Source organism: Anguilla rostrata, chromosome 2, assembly GCF_018555375.3.
Source record: "Anguilla rostrata isolate EN2019 chromosome 2, ASM1855537v3, whole genome shotgun sequence".
In the NCBI taxonomy this organism is placed as follows: Eukaryota; Metazoa; Chordata; class Actinopteri; order Anguilliformes; family Anguillidae; genus Anguilla; species Anguilla rostrata.
The window spans coordinates 22744810-22760576 of NC_057934.1; the positions used below are offsets into that span (position 1 = coordinate 22744810).

Genomic DNA, 15767 nt, shown 5'->3' on the forward strand with positions numbered 1-15767 from the left:
CATTCTCATTTCAATGTTTCTCACTGAGCCTTTTATGAATAATAATAATAATAACTTTATTTATATAGCACCTTTCATACAGAGTATGTAGCTCAAAGTGCTTTGACAGATCAACACAGTCATACAATATCAGAATAAGATGCTTGCAAGCAGGATCATTGATCTGTACTGTTCTGTCATGATTGTATCTTTATTTGTTTACTTGGTGTTTTGCTTTTATCTTTTGGGTATATAAGGAGAAACATGGAATGTTTTGGGGAGACTTGTCAACATGGTCTCCTACGCATATGCATGTAGCCATTCAACTCCATGCACACTTTTGCACCATTGTATATCGTCATTATTCACATACTGTACAATAAATCGCATTCACTTTAACCTGGCATTCTCCTTTGACTCTTACCACTGCACACCTAGCAGTTTTAAGGTCTTAACATATACATAGAACTCAGGATATCTGCAACCCATAGTCATGCGCACATGCACTAGTGTCGTACTCAATTGTATTAATGCAGGCTACACTAACCAGAGGCACACCCGTGTCTACCAAGATAGATAGCAATCCATATAGAGCCACACTACTGGTGGACAGCAGTCTCCTCCATCTATGCATAACTTTTAGCACAGAGGAAAGGTTTAAACACTATTCTGGAGTCAGATAATTGAGATAACATAAAATTAATCCCATTCCAGTAGCACCAGGTGAGATTATACACGTTACTTCGCCACTCAGATACTTCTGCTGTTTGGTGTGTCGGAGGGGTTTCTTACAGATGCGAAACACAACTTATAACAAGGCTTTTGATTTGATTGTTTACTGCTTGTTAAATTACAAATGGATATATATTTATAAAATAAGCGCGTGCTTAAAAAAGGCCAGAGAGGCAAGTAAGCATTCCAAAAAATAATCTAATTAGAATGAGTGGAGTTTGACTTAACTTACAAAGTTTGAAACATGTCAGGGTGTGTAACTCTGTTCTACAGTAAATTTTATGATAAATTATTTAATAATTTAAATTAATTAATTAAATTAGTTATTAAATTCTTTAATAATGTATTATTTTAAGTCAAAAGCACTGTATTAAAAAGAGAATTATAGGTACAGAAAAACAAATGAATTTGTCATAAAGTATCAAATTTAAAGGTGGTTCTAGATGTATGTAACAGTACCTGTTTTTAGTGTACACATACTTATGAAGGACTGCCAACAGAACATTACTGTACATCAAGTTTTAGATGTTATGCCTAACAATGCTTCACAATAGACTTGATAACAGTGTATAGACAACGCATTATGCAAAACATCTGCTTTGAACTGATTCCTTATTATATAGTTTGGAATATGTATTTTATAGAGAACATCGTGAAATACCTTTTGCTCTTTGATTCTCTTTATAATATTTTTGGGGCTGCGAGTTTTCCCTGACCCATAGTTCGATCCCCTAGCACCAAGAGGATGATATGAGACTGTTTAAAGACACTTGTTAAGCAATCAACACATTACAGAGCCTGAATGCTTGTGCTGGTGTTAGGACAAAAACCTAATCCCATACCATCCATTTTCAAATAAGAATCCTTTGTTTAGGGAAGTGGTTCCCAACCTTGATCCTCAAGAGGTACAGTGTCCACTTGTTTAAAGTATCTGAATAAACCGTTAACTCACCATGCCTGGTTTCTTTGTTCTAAATTTATAACCAGATTTATGGTGAAAATTAAAAACCTACAGACAATGTGACCCACCAGTATCAGAGTTGAGAACCACTGGTTTTGGCTCCCTTACACCAACAAGCTGTTAAATTTTTCCAGTGGTTTTCAACCTTTTCTGATCCAGGGACACCCACCCTGGCTCAAAGGCATCCAGGAGGCCCCCGTCATAAATTTCAAAGGGTTATATTTGAGAAAATGATTTTATAATCTGAAATATTTTCCAAAATCTATAATACATGGTCAAAAGTATGTGGACACATGACAACCAACATCTCATCCAAATTATGGCCATTAATTTGGAGCTAGTCCACCCTTTGCTGTTATAACAACCTCTACTCTTCTGGGCAGGCTTCATACTAGATTTCAGGGCATTTCTGCAGGGATTTGCTACGATTCAGCCAGAAGAGCATTAGTGAGGTTGGGCATCGATTGGCCAATTAGGCCTGGCTCACAGATGGTTTTCCAGCTGATCCCAAAGGTTTTGGATGGAGTTGAAGTCAGAGCTTTGTGCAAGCCAGTAAAGTTGTTCCACACTATTCTCGACAAAACCATTTCTATATGGACCTTGCTGTGTGCCGGGGGGCACTGTCATGCTGTAGCATTCCTTTGATTGGTTACCACTGATTACTGCAATTCAAGTGCATATGGTGATTTTTGAGGATAAGGAATGAAATACGCTTATTTAAAAGACAGATCACTCTGCATATTCCACAAGATATTTACTGTGAAGGTTTGCAACACTCTTTGGTATTTCATTGTGTGTCCTCAGGGATGACAATGCTGATGATTTAAGGTCTGATGCCGGCACATAATCACTTTTTCAGTTGCCATACCTGCAATGCTCTGGATCTGCACTTTCAGTTGAGTCCTGTTTCTATTTTACAATGTTCACATATCCTAACGTTTTTGTGCTCTCGAACAGACACACAGGTTAACCGTTTCCCAGATCACATATTCAGGAATAAACTTGTGGCCCTAATAATGCCCATTACTAACAAGAGTCTATATACCAGTGGTTCTCAAACTCGGTCCTGGGGGACCACTGTGTATGCTGGTTTTCATTCCAACCTCAACTGCAAGCCAAGAATTTTAAGATATTAATTTTTCTTAAATAGGTGATTTTCATGTTTTAGAGACCCCGGTCGTATCCAGAAAGGGCCAGTGTGGTGTACACACCTGATTCTACTAATCAGCCACTAGAGTCTTTGTACAATCAGGGGTGTGCACCCACACTGGCCCTTTCTGGATAAGACTGGGGACCCCAGCTCTAAAACATGAAAATCACCTAATTAAGAAAAATGAACAGCTTGTTAAAATTCTGGGATTGCAGTTGAGTTTGTAATGAAAACCAACGTACATAGTGAGTTTGAAAACCACTGCTATATACAAACTTGTTAGATTCCTTAAAGATTTCTAAGTGAGAGGCGTCTATACGAAATTCGGACAGTACCGCAGCGACAAATACTGGGCACTGTTATGGGGCACTGTGTCTTTAAATGACGGACTTCAAACGGCACATGCGCAGTTCTCTTTTAGGTTCTCTTGGAGTTTTCCTCTAGCCTAAAGAGCAACTACAGCAACGCAGAGGTCGGCGTGCTGGGGGGGGTTGTGGAATTGTAGAACTCGCCCATGCATTGTCGACTTTTTTAGGATGGATTGAACGGAAACTCAGCGAAAACACGGACAGAGACGTATTTAGAACACATTCGATCCAGGAATATTTCGTAAATGCGAACAAAAAATGAACAAACCAGTTCATTTATTACGTTCGCTGCATCCTTCAGCGCTGGGAACAACACTGCCAACATCCATGTTATTGACTGCCGCTGAAATCATTTTGGGGTTTTGGGACCTAATTTAAATCTGCGAGAGATTATTTAACCTTGTGTTCCTCTGGTATTGGTAAGGGACGAGTTAAGAGCTTTGAGTGCAAGTATAATATTACCGGATATAGCTAATCTTGCTAGCTAACTAGCTACATGTTTTTAAATAAAATAATTTATTCATTAGCTTGCAAAATGTTTGCCCTTTAAAATGGCTGCTCAGATCTTATTTGAATAGAGCGGTTGTTAAATAATACTATTGCTATAATCTATATTCTAATTCTGATGCGAAAATGATTCGTCAGGAACAATGCGTTTCTTTTTACGGAATCTTCGTGTTTCTGTGGTTTGGATAATTTCACGACCTCTGTAATAACGGGAGCCTGCAAGCACAACATCACTGATTATCCCTGGCCAAATCTTAATGCGAAATCATGATGAACATAGAATTATAGGCCTCTTTTATGTGACTGGGATTTCCATACGCATATACTTCATTCTTGGGTAGCAGAGCTTTCTTGGTAGCTAGCGTAACGTATTAGGCTATGAACATTTTAATGGCGGAAAACGATCGAATAATCCTTTTCTAAGGATTTCCCATAGCCACCTATTCGGGTCACAAATGATTAATTCGGGATAATTCTTGGAATAATTGAGAGAACCTGGCAACTTGAAACTGAAAATACGGAGGTCTTACACAGCCTGCATCTCCGCATCTGTTCAAAATAATAAAATGGATCCGGGAAACATGCTGGGAGACTGGATATTGTTTCTTTTCAGAAGGAAGAAGTGTTCTCACTTTGGATTGCTGCGTTTCAACAAATATCTGTTGATTTACATTATGTTCTACCTAGTAATGCACGGCGAAGGCTCTCCTAAATCATGTGATAAAAACTGCTTTTCTGGGAAATGCTTGAATGGGTCATGCTTCTGCGATCAAGGGTGGGTCGGAGATAAGTGTCAACACTGCCAAGGAAGGTTCAAGTAAGTGTCCGCCGAGGGGGATGTGGGGAAGGTCGCGTTTTTGGAAAATGTAGTCCTACTTGTCATAATGATTTTGACCCTTTGATTGGAAAAAATACACGATAACATACTACTTCAGGCACTAATTTAATAAACGGCTGTTTTAATCTGTGAAAGTGTAGCCCTGTACACTACTTTGGAGTTACTTAACCGAAACGTTGGCAATTTGGAGAAATTCTGCGCACAACCTCAACAGTTGTCTCTAGGCTATGATGTTGCTAAGAAATACTAGGTTATTTACTTACACCTGAATTCGTTGTCAGGACTTTCGTTTTATGTTAATTTTGATAAAGAGAAGATGTTTATTGATTTATAGCCTATTGCGGCAAACCATATAAATCCCATATTTTAGTAAATGGTAATCTATGGTCCTTACTATGTGCAAGTTGGATCATGGTGTTTGTAACAAATATCATGAAACAAAACGCTTTAAGAAATTAATGGAGCAAAATGGTGAAATTTGTAACAATAAATAACGCGATCACTACTTTTGACCACAATATTTAACACAGAGTTAGGGTTTCGGTTGTACAGTGCACACAAGGAGCCCAATGTAAGACCTGCAATTAAGCAACACTACATTGCTACATTTTTTTTTTTTTTTTTTTTAATTAAAAATGAGGACACGATTATGTTGTGACATCTTTGGGTATCTTTCAGGTGTTGTCACATCCATAATGAATGTATGCATGTTTATGGAAACGTTATGAATTATGAGACTTGACAATACCATTTAGCTAGTAGTCAATAATGAATTTGTTCTGAGCACCATAGAGGAGAATTCGGTTGTGGGCCTACAATGTGCTCGTTTTGATTAAGAGATTGAGGATGATGGCAGGACGTTATTTAATTTCCTCCGTGTTTTGGAGCAACTCATCTGTTCTGGCCGGAATTGCACAGGCTCCCATAAAAAAGTTTGTGTTTAAAACTTTGGAATATGGTGTCAAAGTGATATTCAGTTTTCACTCAAATGCAGATGCCACTTTTAGATGATTAGTTTCATCATTGCAGTGGTTCTAAAAAAAGACCACTGTGTTGTCAACATCCTGATCTTTTTGGGTGTTCCCAAGAGTTTGCATTTTTATGGCTTGATCTTTAAGAGCATGAAGAGGGTTGTCCATTAATTTTGCTGTATGCTTTCGAAGTGATTTTGTCTAGTAGTTAGGAGTGATTTAATGTTCGTTTTGTTCTGTTTTTTGTTAGTTTTTTTTCTCGTCTCGGATAAAAGCCCCAGAGTTGTGTACTCTAACACGCGGCTTTTACATTTGCCTCAGCATTCGCAAAAAAGAAGAGCACCGCCATATTAATATTTAACGGAATTCACGTTTTGTTTATAAGGCGTTTGAAAAGTCGCATATTTCACACTCTGCTTAGCTGCAGGGCGTTGGATCCAAAAACTCTGTGTAACGGCCCTGTCTGGCCGCCACGATGAACACGTTTTGCTCACTCAGCTCCTAATTACTGTTCTACAGTGGCTGTCTGTCTGCCTTTCTGTTATCAATTGAGCTGTAAACTCCATGCCTCAATAGGGGTCATAAGGGGCGCAGTCCTCCATCCTATTTTGGGGATAGCTGATGTGTCCTAATAGGATGCAAGCCTGTAGATGGTACGGAGTGGAGAGTGAAGCACCAGGACCCCCAGAATAGTCCAACATATGGAAAGATAATGGCATAATTGCACGATCAATTCCATGCATATTAATAATAATAATAATAATAATAATAATAATAATAATAATAATGATGATGATGATGATGATACTATTATTATTATTATTATTATGCTGTGGCGAGCAGGAGCATGGACTGGCTAATATTAGTCAGTGATTAACATGGTTTGTTTGATTGATTGTAGAAGCCTTTGTGATTGGCAGTTAAAATGTCTGTGATTGATTATAGTAGTGTTTGTGATTGCTTGTGAAAGTGTGATCGTTCGCCGACGTGTTTGTGATTGATTCTAGAAGTAAGCTGTTTGCAATCGATCATGGAAGCAAAGAGCTGGTTGTAGAATGATTGTGAAGGTGGTTATGATTGATTGTAGGATTTCGGAAGTGCTCATGTTTGATTATAAAATTATTTGTGATGATTGGTGTTTGGGTTTCTGCTCTGGGCTTCCTTTTCCCAAAAGCTTAAAACATCTTCACATCCATTGGCTCTCAGTTGCTTGAAGTACCCATATTCAAAGCTTCCAGCCATAATGCATTTATTTCATTCTGTTGAGAATGTAATGTTGTGGCATTTGGTCTACCAGAGAAGCGGACTGGTCTCGCCTGCGCCGGCTGGTGGAGAGGGCACTAACTGGGTTGCATTAACCCAGGTGCTTAAAGGTGTGTGTCTCCACAGTTCGGGACCGAGACCGGGAGGACACACCGAGAGAGCGAGTCTTTATTTTATTTTGTTTTGTTTGCGTGTTTGCCTGGAGATGACGGAAAAAGTAAACCACCGCTGAAAAGCAGGAGGAGCTGGTCAGGTGAAAATCTGGCCAGCTACAAGTGGTGAACTGAAAAGTAGTCTCTCAGTTTTCTCAGTTTTGCTTTCTTTTGTCTTTGCTATTTTAATTTTTTGTTTTAGTTCATTGTTTTTGCCTGGAACCCGTGAGGGGGATGGTATTGGTGTTGGTGTGCTCTCTCTCTCTATGTGACGACGGCAACGGTCCATTCCTGGAATTGCTGCATGTCCCTCCCAGGGATGTCACATTGGCGTGTGACAGATGTTTCATCAATAGGATCAGATCCTGGCCATGCAATGGCTATTTGGCTTTGAGTAGACTCACGCCGGGCACCCACCGCACGCGTAGCGTAAGCGGCGCGTAGCGTGTCTCCACTGTTCCGTTTGTGTCGCGCAAAGGCTTGCTTAAAGCTCTAATCCTAGTAGCTCTCGCAGTCTGCAGTGGGATTACATCGTGTATTTCACGTTTGTTCACGACTGTTGATTATGGGTAAGTGAATACTTGGTGAGAGACCTTTTTCAGTCTGTTAATATGGTAATATTTTTTAACACATGTAAATACGCGAGAAACTAAATGCTTTAAAGAATTACCATAAGCTTAAATCGCAGCGTAGCCTACATAATAATCAATCTCAAGCTGCATTAATTTATTTGCTTGGTTAACAAGCGTGCCAACTTTATGAAGAATATGTAATGATCATAATAATAATAACAATAATAATAAATAATCCATAATCAACCATTGGGAATTCCCGTGTCGTCTTGTTATTCACGTCAAAACATTTATATGATCATATTTAGTAAAATCAGTTAATCGTCAAAAAGATAGCGTAACAGTTTAAACTTGAAGGGATATGAACACCACAACGTCATGAACACCGGAAGCTTTGAAGTACAAGTGCAATAAAGGCTTGCTTACAACTTCATTTATAAAATAGGTGCATTTTCATCGGCAAGACCACTAAATCTGATTTTTTAAAGCACTGTGGATTATCTGATTTTATTAACAAGCCCTTTTTGAAAGCACGGCGAACGAAGACATCGGAAAAATCAAATAGGCTGAGCAATGGTTGGTTAAAAACTACCTTCCAACACTCGAGCTAACAAACTGCTGCTCGGTGCATTCACTTCTACATCATTCAATAGGCTACGTCTTTCTGTGGTGTATTTTCAAATTTACCCCGCCCCCTCAGCAAAATAAGATAGCGAAACTAAGTTTGCCTTTTCCCCAGGTTCCAGTTTTAATTTTTTTTTCCTGCCAGGACAATAGAAAAACGAAAAGGCTTGTATTTTTTAGCTGCTTATAAAATATCTGGTGTTTATCTGGTTTTATCTTGTTCTCCACTACTGCAAGAGGGAACTAGGGACACACCCCCAGTAATATAAGGATGAAATCAGAGCATGTATACCTAGCTTTTAGAGCATATTTCTGTGTATAAACAGGCCATCGTGACACGCGACAAGCCGAAAAAATAGAGCAGAAGCGAAAAACTACGCTTCAGCAAGCTTCGCAGCCGGTTCGCGACGCGTTCGCATCTGGTGGAGACGACGTCGCCCGCTGCCGTTATAATAACAGTACTTCAACTACGCTTCAGTTACGCGCGTAGTGCGCTCGCGGTCGATAGGCGTGCGGTGGGTGTCCGGCTTCAGAGTTAAAGATGTGATGGCTGGCAGGGCAAGTTTTGGAGGAAAATGCATGGATTTATGACTCCAGTGGCATAATGGGTGCACAGTGCAACAAAGTGATCTCTCTTCTTGGCTGTAACGGCGCATGCATCGTTTTTTGCACCTTGCATCTTAGAACTAGAAAGGTTACAATTCCTGAATTGTGTGGGCTTGCTTCAAATTCCAACTGGAACTGTCCTCAAGTCAAGCCTCAATGCATTTCAATGAGGGCACATAGCTCAGAAGAAGCACAAAACCGTCCAGACCCACGGCGCACCGTAGCGTTACATATACAGCCAGGGATCAGCAAGTAGCGATTATGTTCCAGGGATTAGTCATAGTGAGTGAGTGACCACATGTGCATGCGTCCTACTAAGCATTCCACTAAACGTCCATAGTGACCCTCTATGGAGTGACCACAAAAAAAGTTGAATATTTCAAAAGGTTTTGAATATTTCAAAAAAAATCTGAATACAAGCAGCAATGTCTGGAACTAGCTGGTCATTTTGGTGTAAAAAGTTTGAATGTAGTACAAAAACTGTAAGACTAGTAAGAGCTAGAAAAATTGGGCGGAAAGTGCAGATAATAAGAAATATGAAAGATATCAAGAGTAGAAGCAAGCCCACTAATTAACCATCCTGCAGCGTTTGCTGGACTCGGCAGCAGCACACCTGCCCCAGGAGGAGGTACAACCTCAGGCCAGTGACAGTTGAGAGTCTCCGAGGCCTTTGCGAGAGGAACGAAGTAACAATGTGACAGCAATCAGTGGCAAGCACTTACTGACAGCGTGACTCTCTATTTGGTTGAAGAAATGGTGCCATTCCGTACCGCTGAGAAGCCAGCGTTCAAAGCCATGCTTCAGGCTTTTGATAAACATTATGTACTTCCTGACCAAAAGTACTTTTCTCAAACAGCGATCCCTGAAAAGTATCTGACAGTGAAGGACAGCATAATACGGGACTTGAAAGACGTTGACCATTTCTCAGTGACAACAGATATGTGGTCAAGCGTGAACATGATGCTGTACATGAGCCTGACCAAACACATCTCAGCGCAAACTGGGAACTAAAATCGAAATGCCTGGAGGCAGGTGTTCACACCAGAAAGCCACACCGGTGACAACCTGGCCTGCATTACCACAGTCAATGGGGCCAATACTGTGGCTGCAGTGCGAAAACTTAGCTGGCAATGGCTAAATTGCTTTGGCCATAATCTGCATTTAGCCGTTACCAATGCAATGAAGACAGAAAAGGACCGCACGGCCCGAGCCATGGGTTTGTGCAGAACGTTGGTGATGACTTTCTCGCAGAGCTGGCAAAAGAAGAGAAAGCTGCAGAAAGAACAAGCTGAGCTCAACGTGCCCCAACATTGCTTAGTTCTGGTAAGTTGTGCTAAACCTCGATTTCTATTTCTTTAGACGTTGTTTTTCCATTTTTATAGGAGCGGAGTAACCGTGTAGGCTAGGCCTATATGTTACTGAGTCAATCTAAATGTGCCTACAGGTATGCGTGTTGTTATTCTATAATAACAGTAGCCTAATATAACAAGTGCGTTAGCGAGTTTGTTACATTGTATCCGTGAGTTGTAGCCTAACGTGACCGCTGACGGAGAGGAGCGGACAGGCAACAGGGCAAAGAGAAAAATGAAACCCAGCATATCATTTTATTATTATTATTATTATTTGGCTAATTAAACAACACGTTAGGCCAATTTAAATGACTAATAGATCGAGGATGCTCAACAAGTGTTTAAATATTATTTTCAAGTTATTATTATTATGTTATGTTAATAATTATTTCAAAGCGAATATGAAACGAAATAGCCTATTGCTTCATCCCGTAAATAACTGGGCGAAACTTACGAACAGGCCAATCAATCCTTTGAATTTCTTTTGCCTATTTTTATGATCAAACAGCCTGCTGTTAACATAGCCTATTTGGGGATACTTATAAATAGCCTACTTTGAAGATGTTGGAGCTAGGGTTGGGTCAGTTTCCGGTTTTGCCGGTCCGGTGTACGAGCTGAAACCGGTTTGATTTTATGCGAACCGGCTGAACCGGCATTCGTCATCATGAAACGTTCTGGCAAATTAAAAAGTAGCCTACATCAGCAACCTGTGCCGACGGCGCTAAATCCAACTTGTATTGCATTAGTAATAAGCAATATGACAACGTTATTAACATAATGTTATGTTTGTTTATAAACGGAGCCACTAGTGTCTGAGTGCAAAAAATAGAAAAGATTGACAGGCCGTGTGCAATTTAGTGGCCGGCAACAAGGAGATCAAATTTCAGTGGACCATGACATTTATTTTGCCTTTTTGTATAGCTATTTCTGTGGATAAAATCGCATTTATTATTATTATTTTCTGTTAAAAACATTTAATTTATATGGACAAAGAGATTCTAATACCAAGAGGCGACACTCCATTGGTTGTGCAATGTAACATCTATGCCCAGCTGCTGAGCCGGGCCTCTGCCATTTTGGACTGAAAGTTGATTGTTTACGTTGCTGTGCTGTTGAATTCTAGCGGTTAGTGTCATACGCTCACCTTTTCATGTTGACACTTGTGTTTATTAAATAATAAATCATCAGTAATTCCCACTATTACGATCTCACTTTTATGACATTGCAATTATTGAACCACGGACTGGACAGGAGAAACCGATCTAGAAAATCACCCAAACAGCAAGGTGGCCAGATTTCTTAAGCGCCATGTCCATGGCCCCATAGAACAAAATCGGGGACTTTTTTCGCCGCTTCTGTAAAGTTAATGTTACGTCTTGCTGAAAATAAAAATGCATCGCCAATTTGCAATTTATTCACCAAAATCTATATACAGGTAATGGCAAGAGCAGAGTTTGATCTCAGCTGAAACGTGTAACTGCTGACTTTGCCCATTGTCATTTTGAGAGTTAAACAAATACATTTAGGCTATCATCACTGTACAAGTTTATGTAATACATTTTCAGTGGCTATTAAAGGTGGCAACGTGAGTCTAAATACAAATAAATGTAGTTTTGTTATCATTCATATCATATTCATAAAATGTCATTTTTGGTGTTGTATTCATCAAAATTCTTGAGAGGAATGACAGTAGGCTATTTGTATTGACTTATTTCATCAGAGAGAACATGAGCAGGGTCTCTTTAAGACCGTGGCAATGTTTACATCATGTCTTAATCAGGTTTTAACGTTAAAGTTGGATTTTTTCTGCAATACTATTATAATTTAGTCCAATAGCCAACTGTTTGTGAATGGACAGACACAAGCCAGGAATAAATTAATGTTCGTTAGCTAACGTTAGCATGTAATTTACAGAACAACGTATACCATATAATCAAGGGAGTTTTGGCAGGTCTAGTTTAACTGAATAATTATCTTATAGGGAGCCGGTGAAAGGCAATCACTGTCTTCTGATTTTTTTCTACAAAAACTTATACTAATTTATTACTAAAGCCTAACGTTCGTGAAAAGACAGACAAGGAATCGTTATTAACGTTAGCGTGTAAGTAACGGTATATCACACTGAAGAGCCACGGCGAATATTTTTGTTGAACGTTAATGCATAATAAATGCCATTTTTGTTTGAATTTTAACTCTGGATTGCCGCGTTTGCTGTATCTTGGATTGTGCGTCATTAACCCCGCTCCAGCTTGGACAGTGGCTATTTGAAAGGAGTACTTTTGTTATTTTGTTATTATTTTGTTAAAAGAAATCACTATAGAAGACTAATACAATTGTGTTTTTAATTTATTCACAGGATTGTCCTACCAGGTGGGGTACTAAGCAGAAGATGATTGAGCGCATTCTCGAGCAAGCCCCAGCCATTCGGAGGTTGTTGGATGACTGGCGCAGCCAACATTTGATTCCGACATGGCAGGACGTCGAAGTCCTAGAATCCGTTAATGCAGCGCTGAAGAAAGTTGCAGATTTTACAGATGCGCTGTCTTCGGAGAAGAGGGTTACAGCGTCCTTTCTGAAACCGGTCCTACAGTTACTAACTGAGGATCTTCTACTTTCAACCGAGGAAGACACGGAGTTCACGCGCAACCTGAATAGAAAATGACCAGAGACTTGGAAGACAAATACAGTGCAGCTGCAACACAGCAACTGTTGGCAAAGGCCTCATTCATTGACCCAAGATACAGGGACGGCAACCCTGGGGATGACGTCAAAGATGCGCTCCTGGAGGAGATGCTGGCAGTGCGGTGCCAGAAGAGCGGCGCGATGACGAGGATGGAGATGGTGCCATGCAGCCCAGTACCTCGACGTCTGGAGATGGAGAAGGAGCAAGTGCACCACCTCCGCCTCCCAAAAAAATGAATCTTGCAGACCTGCTTGGAAAAAGAAAAGAACAGACCTCCGCTCCGGTCTCCAAGAGAATCCGTGCGGACATTGAACTCGCGAGGTATTTGCAGGAGGAAGCCCTCGATCGCACTCGGATCCGCTTGCCTGGTGGCGGGACAATCAGGCTCGATTCCCTCTTCTGTTGAAGTTTGCAAGAAAATATATGACCATATGCGCTACGAGCACTCCCTCGGACTGTGTATTCAGTGCGGCTGGCAATATTGTCACTCCGTTGAGATCCTCCCTTAAACCGGACAAAGTGAACAGTGAAAAGTGTTGGTTTTCCTGGCAAGAAACATGAAGACCGAAAAATAAACCAGCAGAATATGCCGATTCACTTTAGCGGCCCTGTGATTAGTTGTACAACGAGCACTTATTGTTGCTACCGACTCATAGGCTAGCCTACTTACCAACAGTTACTTAATATGTGTGTTCCCTTTTTATGTTGCACTTTATTATTGTTGTTACCGACTTATAGGCTATTGCCGACAGTGACTTGTATCCCTTTTTATGTTGCACTTTGAAAAAGCCAATTCAGGCTAAATCCTAATTATTAGTGTGGTTGCCTTTGGCAAGCACACTATTATTATCGCACATATTATTATTATTATTCTTTCCACCCATTTTTTGGACCGCTACTCCTCCCGTAGTTTTCGCATCACATACACGTGCAATATGTCATATTGTGCGGCTTGATTGGGAATTGTAAACATGGCATGCCGAAAGCTAAAGAAAAGAGAAGCAAATTCATCGCTGCTATTCGCAGAAACAACTCTAAGCCGGGCACCGAAACATGGATTTGCGGGTTGTCATTTTGTGTCAGATATGTTGGATTTTTGGGTAAAATCATGTCTTAAGTTATGTATTGACTACTCATCAATTAAATATTTAGCATCTTTCATTTATATTCTGTGTAACTGTAAAGTTTTTGTCAGCATTTATTAAAAAACATCCATGATGATGAGCCTTGTGTTCTACAAACAAAGGGGGGATGGTTAGATAGTATTAGCTAGCCAAGCATATAAATTATTAAGGTATGATTTTACCCAAAAATCCAACATACCTGATACAAAATAACAACTGCAAATCCACGTTCCGGCTTGTTTCTGCGAATAGCAGCGATGAATTTGCTTCTCTTTTCTTTAGCTTTCGGCAGTCTGTAAAAAGATACCTCCGATTTCTTGTTGAATGTCCATGGACCACTGGTTCTTTGGTAAGTTGTAAGGATCACTGTCGAGTCCAACTGCCTTTAATTTAAGCAGATAATCGTTTGTTTTACTCCCGGTTTTGCAGTTTCCTCTACTAAAGGCAGCCATGTCGCAGCATGTTTTGCCACTCAGTCCCGACTGAGGGGGGCGTATTCCGGTGGAAAAGTGGCGTCAATGCATACCCTCTATACGCTCCAAAAGGGACAGTGGGGACCTGGGGTAGGAGAGAGCGAGACTGCAGCAAAGTCGTACATTTATATTAAATGTGTGTTTCTCACTGTGTTTTAGCCTGTATGAAACGATTATTTTCATAATTGGTCATAATTTGTTAAATAGGTCAGCTTTTGTTCAGTAATGCTTTGAAACGGGATATTTTTGAAATATCAAGTCAAGATGATGCTGGCCAGTTTGTTCCGCTGTCTGACTGAGGATGAGAGATATGAAACGCTGTTTGCTCGTCATCCAAAAACGTTTACATAAATGAACAGTTTTAGTAATACAAACATTTGGATTGATTAAAAAAAAATGTATATACAGTTTAACTGCATAAAATCCTGGTTTTTGCACTGTACAGAACTTCATTGGTTGATTCTGTCAGTCTGTACTGAACCTTGTTGAGGCCTATGTTCTTCTGTACGCAGACAGGGGAGGTAGGTTTTCCCACTACTATTGGTTCTGAATACTATTGGTTCAAAACACATCAGTCAAAGTGTAGATTGTAGAATGGGCATTTCCCTGGAGAATGAGCACACAAACATGCTTGTCTGGCTCCTAACAACGGATGAATGGTCCCTGATGTGCGCCAAGCAGCGCCAAGTGTACGGAACGTAGTTAGTCTACGTTAAAAAAAAAAAATTATTTTTTTGCCGATAAACCGCCGAACCGCGGGGATACGTTGCTTTTTCACCGCAGTAAGAAAAAATCCATACCATCCATACAAAAGTCACAGCCCAACCTTGTAGCAGCGATAAATGGATTTGTACTGTTCATTATGACATTGCTGCTTAAGGAGGCCTAGACTGTATTTTCTTTATAAGGCTACCAATGCTAATTGTTTTTTTATTATTTATATTTGAATTTTTAATAGTTTACTTGGTTTACTGAGGTTGATTACAGTAAACTTATTTGTGGAAAGTTTGTCTTCAGGAAGACCATTCAGGAAGAATTGTCTATTGATAGACAATTACTTGTATAAAAAAAAATGAATGCCTAACTGTTATCAGAAAAGTTATTGTTGCTTGGCCTGAATATATTTTAGGGTGTTTACTGTTCAGATAATCGGGCAAAACACTGGTTAGAGGATGTTAGGAATAGCAAAACTCTTTAAAAAGCAACAGCATTGGTACTCTGCTAAGGAAAAATGACACTGATGAAAATAGTGATCAAAATTACAAACACCCATGACACCCTTCACATCCCTAATCATTATTTTAAAGAAAATCTAACAAAAACAATTCTGCTTTTTAAACATGCTTTTTAAAGTTCATCTTGATCTTGGGGAACTGTATTAGGGATTTTCAAGGCTTCCTGTTTCCCTGGGGTAT

At 39.9% G+C, this 15767-nt stretch overlaps 1 protein-coding gene across 3 annotated transcripts in view; it reads left to right on the top strand.

The window, feature by feature from the left end:
* The first annotated feature begins 3254 nt into the window (after positions 1-3254).
* Positions 3255-15767, top strand: part of atrnl1b (attractin-like 1b) — a 268072-nt gene continuing 255559 nt past the window's right edge. For all 3 annotated transcript variants that reach the window (XM_064321326.1, XM_064321328.1, XM_064321327.1), the window contains exon 1: positions 3255-4514. In XM_064321326.1, coding sequence (XP_064177396.1) covers positions 4264-4514 — 251 coding nt within the window. In that variant the 5' untranslated portion in view covers positions 3255-4263. The remainder of the gene's footprint in view (positions 4515-15767) is intronic.